The 11374-nt window shown below is 42.8% G+C and overlaps 1 protein-coding gene across 1 annotated transcript in view; it reads right to left on the bottom strand.

The window, feature by feature from the left end:
• The window catches only part of LOC103592481 (hydrocephalus-inducing protein homolog), a 66508-nt gene that overhangs the window by 20412 nt on the left and 34722 nt on the right, over positions 1-11374 (bottom strand). Inside the window, exons 9-12 of the mRNA XM_008575222.1 lie at positions 8668-9300; positions 2577-2785; positions 2043-2225; positions 1052-1171 (exon numbers count right to left, since the gene is read on the bottom strand). Of these exons, the coding sequence (XP_008573444.1) occupies positions 1052-1171; positions 2043-2225; positions 2577-2785; positions 8668-9300 (1145 nt within the window). The remainder of the gene's footprint in view (positions 1-1051; positions 1172-2042; positions 2226-2576; positions 2786-8667; positions 9301-11374) is intronic.

Genomic DNA, 11374 nt, shown 5'->3' with positions numbered 1-11374 from the left:
CACATCGTTTGTCATGGAGAAAATAGACATAGTTGCATTGGAATCTCCTCACCATTCCGACCAAATCTGTAAACCTACCTTTACCTGAAGCCATCTCACCTTTCACCCCTGTCGTATGAGATGACAGTCCCTCCTCCTGGCAAAGGCCAGTGTCCCCATTTCCCATTGTGTTGTCTCAGGGAGCTGTGCCACTCACGGCCCCCACTTTCTCCTGAAACTCTGACTCCCTCCATCCCCTTGGTATAGGACATCATAAAACAGCAGCCTGCAAATGGCCTTCCCCGTACTCTGTCTCCCTCCCCTCCCTTCACAGCCATGCTTTTCCAGAGAGTTCTTTTCACACCTGTCTCCATTCTCTCACCTCCCACTGACTCCTCGACTCACCTTGCTTGGGCCTCACCCCCAGAACTCCCCCCAGGACTCTGGCTAAGGCCCCTAGCGACCTCCACATTGTTGAACCCTGTGGATGACTGTGTCTTCATCTTTCTGCCCTCCCTGCAGCCACCGTGCCCTCTTCCCAGTGCTCCACGGCAGCACCTTTCCTGGTTCCCATAGCTCTGGCCCTGTTTCTCATCCCCTTTGCTGGCTCCTCCTCTTGTGTGTGGTAGATCTTCAGGCCTCCCTCCTTGGGTCTTCTCTTCTCACTGTACATTCTCCTCTTAGGCAATCTCATTCACTCCCATGGCTTTTGTTGTCTTGAAGACAGACCCCTCCTTTGGGAACCCAAATTGTGTAGACTATTCCCTGCTTTATGTGGCTACTAGAGAAAACTCCCAAGCATCTCAAACTTAACATATTCCAAAGTGAACTCTTGATCCTACTTTTCTGAAACCTGGACCTCTCCCAGGCTTTCCCATTTGGGAGAATGACAACCCCATTTATTTGGTGCTAGCAGAACTTGGAACACAAGGACACAGTTTCCCCGACTTGTGGTCCAGGGCTAACTGAGGCAGCATTAGCAAAAGCTACATCTATATGGCACCCACACTCGTGCTATTTATGAGCCCAATCCAGGAGTCTGTAATATGCTTTGAAATAACAGAACTCTTACTTATCTCTTGATTTTCCACAAAGCAGTGGCCCGAAGTAAAACCTCTCCATCTTCATAATATACTTCTTAAAGATGACCTCATTTATCTTCATGTCCATCTTCTGCTGAGGGAAGACCACTCTGAACACAGGGGAGGAAGAGATGGGGAGAGGCTCCCTGAGTGGAAGCTCAATGCTGCCACGTGATGGTCACATAAACCCAACACTCCCTGTTCAGCAAACGGTCTAAGTGTCTGGAGACAAGGTGCCTCAGTTAGAGGATCTCTGTTGAACCTTTATCCCAGCCCTCTGCTCTCAGAGGAGATAGTATGGTTTGACCCTGAGAAAAAAGATTCCCAGTGGTGGCTTTCCTAATGAGGGCTGATGACAGAGCTGACTCGGATGTTCTGTCTTAGTGCATCTGGCTAGAAAGATTCCTGAGGATCCCTATGGAAAACTAGTTCTGGTAGGTAATTAATTAGTTTCTCAGTTCCTTGGTCCAGTGTGGCCCTTTGGTGAGGATTGCAAAAATGCTCCCCTTGGTGGGCCAGCTATGAAAGGTCCTTTCTCTAGGGGGAGTTGCCCCGCTGGCTTGCTCAGCCAGGTGCCTGTTTGTTGTGCACGAGCTGTGCAGTGTTCAGCAGCTCAGAAACAAGTCTGCCCATGGAGATGTACACATATATTCATATCAGAGGATGCATAGTAAATACGAAACTGGTTTAAATTTGCTTAATAATTAAATAAACAAACTTACCTGCCCAAAGGAAGACTTTTTCCCTTCCTTTTTACACTTGTTATCAATGTCTTTATCTCAGTCTGGGAATGCCCCGTGGTATCACATCATCCCCGTGGCTCTTGGTCAATGTCCAAGACACTGAAGACTGATACAAGAAGAGGGTCTGGGATGCTGTCCCAGCTCCACATTGTTATTAAGAGCCACCTTGTTCAAAGTACCATGGGGGAAAACTAAAATGTACCTATCAACCTTTTCTTTTAAAATAAAATACACTTACTTTGGGTCTTGACAAATGTACGGGTAAGAGCAGACACCCCGACAGTAAAGCTGGTACTGGCGGCGAGTTCCAAGGACCTCAAAGTTAAATGTTTGGTCAAAGTTACCAAGATCGTTGGAAGAGAAGTGCACTTGCAGCGTTACCTCACCATTGGCTGGCACGATCCACCGGAAGTGGTTCACCCTGCAAATGACCACATGGGTTTTTTAAAGTGAGAGTGCTTCCTTCTGGCCAAGAGAAGACAGGAGAGCTGCCTGGGAGAAGTCCAATCTTGCTAGAGTTAGGCATGGTGGGCCACAGGGCCCCACAGGCAGGACAGCCCTGTCCCCATCTGGTGCTAAAGTGAGAGTGCTTCCTTCTGGCCAAGAGAAGACAGGAGAGCTGCCTGGGAGAAGTCCGATCTTGCTGGAGTTAGGCATGGTGGGCCACAGGGCCCCACAGGCAGGACAGCCCTGTCCCCATCTGGTGCTGTGACAGCCGCACCCTCGATCTGGGGCTTCAGCATTCCCCTCCCCAGGTTGCTCAGAGGCCCACCTGATGATTTTCTCCTGGGACTGCTGCCCACTGACGTTGCTCTGGTCTGTGTCTGACAGGGGGGCAATGGTTCCATCAGTTCCCGCAGAGAGGCCCTTCTTGTTGACGGCCATGCGACGCTTGTCCTTCTGAGTCTCATGGATTTGCTCTGGTTTCTCTTTCATTTTTTGTCTACTCCCCTTAGGTGAGGAGTTCTGCTCCTCTTGAGCCTTAATTAAAAATGAGCACGAGGTCTTAAATACTCACATACACACAGATAGAAGACAGAGACGCCTAGCACACGTCTGCAGTCTGGGGTGATGGCACTGCAGGGTCAGGAAGCCTCGAGAGGGGCAGGGCCCAGTCTCACGTGGTGGTAACAGGACCAGTCTTTCCCTTGGCACCCCATTCCCCAAGAAGAAGAAAGCTCAAATCTGGCAGGGAGCATGTGGAAGTAGAGTTTTAGCTCCTGACAGTATCCCACCATAGCCAGCTGGGCTTCCAGTTTTCTCGGCATTGCTAGACCAGTTACCCCTGCATGCTTGTTGTCTACTTTCTAAATTTTTAGATTAGAAATATGGTGGCATGTTCTATTCACCATCATCTCCTCTCCCCTTCTCTTTGTTCTTAGGATTTGTATATTAAAAAAAAAATTCTTACTGTTTTGGAAAGGAGTAGAGATAATCTGGCATGTTTAAGAAGAAGTTCCCATTTTTCTAGCAGTATTTTCATGTTTCCTGATAAAACTTTTTCTCTTTTATTTTTGCCTTTTAATTTATTTATCATTTCCATCTTTCTGTTTTAGAAAACTTTCACAGTTGAAGGCCTAGTATAGTAATAACTAGTTATAACAGTTATTAACATTTAGCCATATTTACTTTATCTATTGTTTTTTCTTATGAACCATTTGCAAGTAAGTTGTAGACATGATGACTTTTTGCCTTGAAATACTTGCATCTCCTCAGAGCAAGGACGTTCTCCTGCACTATCACAATACTATTATCACACCTAAGAAAATGAACAGTTCTATAATATCATTCCAGCACATATTAAAAATTTCCTATTTGTCCCAGGCATGTCTTTTATATCCATTTTCCTCCAAATAATTATGTAATCAAGGTTCCTATGTTGTGTTCTGTTGTTGTTTCTTTAGAATCTTTTAATCTAGACCCTTGCACTCCCTTTCAGTCACATTGATTTTGTGGAGAGACCAGATCGTATTCTTATGGGATATCCCGTAGCTTGAATTTTTCTGACTGTTCTCACAGTGTCATTTAATTTATTCCTTTATTCCCTGTATTTCCTGTAAACTGAAAATTAGGCTTAAAAGCTTGGTTAAATTCAAGGTGATGCCATGTACTCCATACTCCATCACAACACGGGACACATAATGTCAGGCTGACTCATGGTTACAAATGCAAAAGTGTGTTCATGTGGCCAGGACTGTGTCTGCCAGATCTGCCTGTTGTAAAGTACACTGTTCCCTTTGCAGTTAGCCAGTCACCTGTGATATGGTGTTCTGGCTGGTGTGTCTTGTTCCCTAACAAACTTTCACCTACTGCTTTTTGCATTCATTGATGATCCTTAATCAATTACAGATGCTCCTGGACTTACGATAACAGTTACATCCTGAATAATCCCTCATAAATTAGAAATATTGTAAGTTGAAGATGTATTTAATACACTAACTTACTGAACATCATAGCATAGCCTACTCCACCTGAAACGTGCTGAGAACACTTACATTAGCCTACAATTGGGTGAAGTCATCCAACACAAAGCCTATTTTATAAAGTGTTGAATATCTCATGTAACTTATTACACACTGTACTGAAAGTGGATAGCAGAATGATTGTATGGATGCTATTGTACAGTCAAAAAATTGTAAGTTGAACCATCATAGGTCAGAGACCACTTGTATTTCACTGGGAATAACAAAATAGTGATTTTCTAATTCTATCATTCTTTCTATAATTTTAAACTGCCATTCTTCTAGAACGAAGAGCTTTCATTCATCAGCTGGGGAAGAATTAGAGTTCTTCCTAAAATGACAGGTTAAAGAATGCTTAATTCTTTCTTTTTCATGGCCAATTTTCAGAATAAGAAATTGGTGCAAAAGTAACCTCTGATGATGGTGGCATTTTTTCTTCTTTCTTTCTTTTTTTTTTTTTTGAAATTTTACTGTCGACTTTCTGCTCTGGTGAGGCACACCCACCCATGCCACTGACCTCTGGTGTTGATTTCCTGGTAAATTGAAGTTTGGGGTAGTCTCTGTCACCTAATTAAGCCATAGGCAGGGCCTACGGGAGATTTTATTTGCTCCCTTTTCTGATGTGCATGGTTTGTAGGAGGCTGTGTAGAGATATTCAAATTCTGGACACCATTCTTCTCTTGAAATAAAAGCCCCTCTATAAATTTTAATATATATATATATATATATATATATTTCTGCCTATTATTGGTTAAATCTATTTTCCTTTGTGATCTATTCTATAGACACCATTCTTCTCTTGAAATAAAAGCCCCTCTATAAATTTTAATATATATATATATTTCTGCCTATTATTGGTTAAATCTATTTTCCTTTGTGATCTATTCTATGAATTGTATATATTTTCTTCTATTTCTATATTATTTTATTTTGATTATTTATATTTTTAATCCAGCTGGAATTTATTATACTATATTGTAGCAGGCATGGAGATAAAAAAAATGTTGCCATCATTATTTAATCATCCGTCCTTTCTCTAGTGATGTGGATTCCCTTAGCTTGTTGATTCTTATATTCTTAAACACTGTGAATCACCTTAGCTCACAATGCATTTTAATCTCTTTTAAAAAGAGCTAGATTTGCTTATTTTTTCTTGCAGATAAGCTTCAGAATAATTTGACAAGTTCCCTAAACACTCCATGGGGATTGGAAAGGTTGGAAGATGACAATCAATCATTTTCAGTCTCTGCTTGGGGAGTAGGACAAGTTAGGGAAGGCACAGTTTAGGGAAGATCAGGGAGGGTCTTTAGGCAGGATCCCTATAAGTTGTGCCATGGATTGAATTGTGTCCCCCCAAAGTTAAGCATTTTGAAACTTACTCCATACTGTGATAGTTGCTAAGAGGGTGGGAAATACTATTATGGTAATTGAGAAGTGAATGGATTAATCCATTGATGGTTTAATGGTGGTCATGGCATAGTTCTGATGGCTTTAAAAAGGCAAGTGCATGAGAAGCTCTCTCTCTCTCTCTCTCTCTGCTCAGACATCCGTTCTGTGTGACCCTGCATCACTATGTAGAACAAGCCAAGAATAAGGCCCTCACCAGATGTGTTCCCTGGACTTTGGACTTCCCAGCCAATGAAACTGTAAGCAATAAATATTGTTTCTTTATAAATTGCCCAGTTTCAGGTATTCCTGGTTTAAGCAACAGAAACAGACTATACAGGTTGAAAGTGTTCCCCAAAAGTTCATGTGTTGGGAACTTGATTCCCATTGTAACAGTGTTAAGAGGGTGGGAAATCTGATTACAGTATTTGAAAGGTGGGGCCTTTGGGAGGTGATTGGATCATGAAGACTGTGCCCTTGTGAATGGATTAATCATGGAGCAATGGGTTATCTTGGATGTGAACTGGTGGCTTTATAAGGAGAGGACATGAAAGTGCTCTGGGCATTCCTGCCATGTGACACCCTGGTGTCAGGATTCTGTAGAGTTCCCACCAAGAAGGACCTCAACAGATGTGTTCCCTGGACCTTGGAATTCCCAGCCTCCAAAACTATAGGAGATAAATTTAATTTCTTTATAAACTACCCAGTTTCAGGTATTCTGTTATCAGTGACAGAAAATCGACTGATACAATCACCAACAAGTCGAGGGAAAATACACCTCAGTGAGCACAACAACTCACACCAGACTCAATTTTTGGCCGTGTGGTGGGTGACCTTCCCTCCCTGCCCTGTGAAGTCCTGCCAAGGTCAGGAGAACAAGCTGCGCACGATTTACCTTCATAGCGATCATGGTGGCTGAGAGCTCTAATTCTGTTTCTACTTCTTTTTTTTCGTCCACTAGGGAGAGCTCATCAGATGGTGGGACCACAAACACAAAATGCTTCAGGACATCTGTTGTGGCCAAAGGCAGCCGCTTCACAGGGTAGGAGATGATTGAGAATAAGGCAGGAGGTGGAATGGGTGGTCCAGAGGAACCCAGACCCAGGATGTCCAGGATCTAAAGGAAAGGCTCATTGTTAATTTCCTGTGCAAAACCCCATGCCTGTCTTATTATAGCCCTTGTCACACTTTACTGTGACTGTCTATTGTCTGTCTTTGCAATTGGACTGTAAATGAGAACAGGAATCAGGTAGATACAACACATGGCCTAGCACATAGTAGGCACTGAATAAATCTCTGTTTAATTTAAAGGGATCAGTTCTTAAGGTTCTGATGTCCACAGTATAGAGTTGCTCCATCTATTTTCAGATTCCGTGTTAGTTTTTCTTTTCTTTCTTTCTTTTTAAAAATGTTCTTACCTTATACTGGTGAAAGAAAGTTAAGATGGGAGCAGATCAAATACAGCAAAGAAAAAAAAAAAACAACAACAACAAAGGTTCTGGGAATGGGGTAGAGAATGGGAATGATGAAAAGTCAAAAAGAAACTTGAGAGAGAGAGAAAATTGATTCCTGCAGCATTCTCCCACTCTGCTCTGATAGATGAAAGAGTGATCTCCAGAGAAGGTGGGTTGACAATTTAGTACCAACTTCTTTCCCAGCATGTAAAGACCGTCAGAATAAGCATACGGTCCCTAGCTTAATTGCTGTTATCACAACAGTAAATGTTATAGCCCACCTGAGTGTCCATTTTATGGACCAAGGGGCCTTTCAGGCCTAGCATGTAACCAGCTACCCTTCATGTAATCCCGCGTTTCTCATTCTGTGGGTCAGGGAGCTAAAGGCTTTTCCTGGCTAATATGTAGCTAGAGGTAACTCCCAGGATTTACAATGTCTGTGAAGAAAGAGATAAATAATTTGTACCAATTATTAAATACCAGAGTCAGGGAGTTCTTCAGGCCACATACTAACCTATGACCTGGAATGTGAAGTGTACACAACAAGGCAAAAGATGTTCTTGCTGTAGTTCTTTTTCAAAGAACATATTTCTGAAAAAAACAATCACCACAATTCCTTACCTAAGGCTGGCCTGAGGCCAAACTGAGATGAATGAAGCTGGTGTTGTGTGTGTCCTCCAATGACTTCTCCTCTGCTGGGGCCACCCTGAACCACAGCAGCAGGACTCTTACTGTGAGGCCACATCATGTCACGCCTGCCCTCTCGAGGAATTACTTGCATCTTCCCACTGACCCTCACCTGCTGTAAGGCCCTCTCAGGGCATGTTGTCTACTTTTTAAGGTTGCATCTAGTTTCTGATAAACTAAACCAGAGGTTGACAAACTGTGGCCCCTGGCCACATCTGCGCTTCTACTTGTTTTTGTAAATACAAATGTATTAGAATACGGTCATGCCCATTCGGTTACATATTGCTGGAGGTCGCTTTGAGTTGAGTCGTTGTGACAGAGAGTGTATGACCTGCAGCCTAAAGTATTTACTTTCTAGTTCTGTGCAGAAAAAGTTTGTCCCTGGACAAAAGGCTTTAATAATCCTCCTCTCCAAATCACTACCAAAGGTGGCTTTTGGATTTGCAATGCTTTTGTTCATAGGAATGAAAAAGCTATCAATAGAATAATTTCTGCCACTGTAGGAGGGAGGCTTGTGGGAAAAAGATTTTGGAGTAGTTGAAATCTCAAAGAACATCTGCCTTCACCCCAAAGAACATCTGCCTTGCCATCTCGTAGCACCAGTACTGTCAATATTAAAAATCAACCACACAGGTGGCTTTTTATGAGGTTAGATGGAATAAATTAGATCTGTGGAACTTCCTATACATTTTCTTTTGTCAAGTAGATAAAGGACCTTTTAGCCATTATTATCTTAATTCTAAGGGGCATTAATCAGAGATTAATGCAGTTAAGGTGACATGGATTTTAGGTAGAAAGAAACACTTTTAGTGATGAGTAGCATGACATCTGCTACCTGATTTGTTACTTCTGCCCCCTGGAGGAGAGGTTGTACCTGATCCCCTTTGGGAAGCCTGTCATTCTCCAGGGCCTGCTTCCAGCTTGAGCCTGCAAAGTCTGGAGACTGGATGTTGAGGAACGGCACACCCAGATCCTTCTTGCCTTCGTGGTCCTCATCGCCTTCTCCATCCCCGTTGCTCCGCTCCTCCATGGCCCTCAGCCTCTCCAGACGCTCCCTCTCCACTCGCTCCCTCTCCAGGCGCTCCCTCTCCAGCCGCTCCCTCTCCAAGCGCTCCTTCTCCAAGCGCTCCCTCTCCCGCTCCTTGCGGCCCCTGCGCCCACCCGATGGCACCTGGCGCTGGTCATCGGGCTCATGGGACACGTCCTCCATCCCTGAGTGCAGCAGCAGAACTCCTTGCTTCCGGTCCCAGCACATGAGAATGTTCTGGATATCTTTTAAACTCAACTCATAGATTTTAAACTTCTGGGCCAATTGCTTTTCAGTGTCCTTCTGGATGTCCCCTTCGGTGTCCTCTTGTTCTTGGGCAAGAGGAAACCCAGACACGTTGGCATCGGCCACGTTCTTTTTTTTCTTGTTTACGTCTTCCTTCTCAGACATTACTGACTCCCAAGCAGATACTTTCCTTTCTACTGCCTCTTTGACATCTGGTTTGATTAAAGGAAGAAACTAGAAGGCAAAACACATAAAATATGCTTAAAGGTAGTTTTTAAAGGGAGAGCAAATTGCATAAGGAACAGCAAGAGGACATTTTGTTCATAACGAGGCCTCATAGGATTACAGGCACCTCTTACGAACACCCAGGTTGCTGGGGTCTTTACTCTAAATATCCATTCCATGGTCCTTCCCTGGAATAGATCTGGCTGAGTCCTGGCTTGTGCATTTTGAAAAATGTGCAGAATGACTTTGATGTGTACTCCTGGCTGAGAGATGATGTTCTGAAGGATCAAGGCGAAAAGACCAGCACACACCAGTCTTCTGCATCTGCTTTCAAGTGCCCTGGGACAGGCCATAGAGGGCAGTGGTCCAATCCCGGCTGCTCTGCATGTTAGCTTTGGGACCCTGGGTGAGGACTTAGCCTCTCTCTGCCCACCTGTACAATGGGGATAGTAATATTAGTAACTACCCCAGAAGACCACTGAAGATTAAATGTGTGAATACACATAGAAAGCTTAGAGTAATGCCTGCCATGGAGTAAGGGTTCTACTAATGTTAAGTTATTAAACTTATATAGGTTTTGTATATAATGGGTGTTGTTGGGAACAAATGGGAGTTTAGAATCTGGCTGTACCCCAGACCTTTAAAAATATGTATTTACTCAATCAACTGGGCATAGAGAAACCAACTTTATTCTTTTTTCTTACTGCCCTTTTAAACTTGCTTTGTGGGTTCTGATTTTCTCCTCCCCTGGATGAAATCCTTGGGTAGCTTCCATAGCTTTTTGGGCCATTCTTTGATGTCATAAAGGCCAATTCTGGCCAATGATCACTATCTGCAGTGCAGCCCGGTGTCCCCGTTCCCAGTTACAACTCTCCTCCTCCCTGCGCACAGGGCTGATTCCAGTGTGGAGGTGTGACTGGCCAGGGGCTGGCCTCCCCCTCCTCTGACTGCATCTCCTCCCACTCCACTTCTCCATCTCAAACACAACCCGAGAGATAGCAACATGACAGTGCTGACCAAACTGTCTTATGGAGGAGCTCCAGCACCTTATTTCAGCTTGTGTGGGGAGTGGGGGGACTTGGGTCCTAGTGTATCCCTCTTGGTCTGGAGAAGCCACTGCTAAGACACCGGGGTCTGCATGGAAGGTGGGGCCCAGTGAGGAAAGATTTGTGCTTGGAAGATTGTGGGAGCCCAGCATAGAGCAGCTGGAGGCTGCAATAAATTACTAAGAATTTAGAGTATTTTAACGATATGATTAACGAGTTTTAGTGGGTGGGTGCAGAAAGAAAATATACCTATTATTCACACACAGGTGGAACATTTACAGAAACTGATCACATACGAGGCCACATAGCAAGGCTCAACATATGCGAATGATCAATATGACATAGAACATGTTCTCTGAAGATAGTATTTTAAAATCAGAAATCAAAAAAAGAAAGCCAAAGTGAAGTCATTCATTCGGAGATCAGGAAATACACTTAGAAATAATTCGTAGGCTTAAGAAGCAGCCATAAAGGATGGTAGAAAATATTAAGACTTGAACAACAATGAAAACACTGAATACCAACAATTGAGGAATATATCTAAAATAATGTTTGAAAGTGTATATATCTTTAAATGCTTTTATAACTTTTAATAAATTGGAAAAGGAAAATGATTGACAGTTAATATGATAAGCATCCACCTTAAGAAGTTAGAAAAAGAACAGAAGAATGACATAAAGAAAGTATAAAGAAGAAAATTTTAAAAAGACAGGAACAAAAACTAATTTAGATTGAAAATAAACATACAGTGAAGGTAATCCACAAAGGCAAAAGTTGTTCCTTTGGAAATATAATAAAAATTGGCAAATGTCTAGCAAGATTGATCAGGAAAAAAAAAAGAGAAGACACAAATTACCAGTATCCAGAACAAGAGAGATGACATTACTACAGATTCTATAGATATGAAAATGGTAATATTATGAACAACATTTTGCCGGTAGATTTGACAACTTAGAAATATTGGACAAATCCCTTGAAAGATACAAACTACCAAACAGATCAAAACTACCAAGAAATAGATAACCTAAATATTTCTA

This window comes from Galeopterus variegatus, unplaced genomic scaffold, assembly GCF_000696425.1.
Source record: "Galeopterus variegatus unplaced genomic scaffold, G_variegatus-3.0.2 Scaffold1157, whole genome shotgun sequence".
Lineage (NCBI taxonomy): Eukaryota > Metazoa > Chordata > Mammalia > Dermoptera > Cynocephalidae > Galeopterus > Galeopterus variegatus.
The sequence above is the reverse complement of the archived record's forward strand: the minus strand, read 5'-3'. Positions and strand labels throughout refer to the sequence as shown.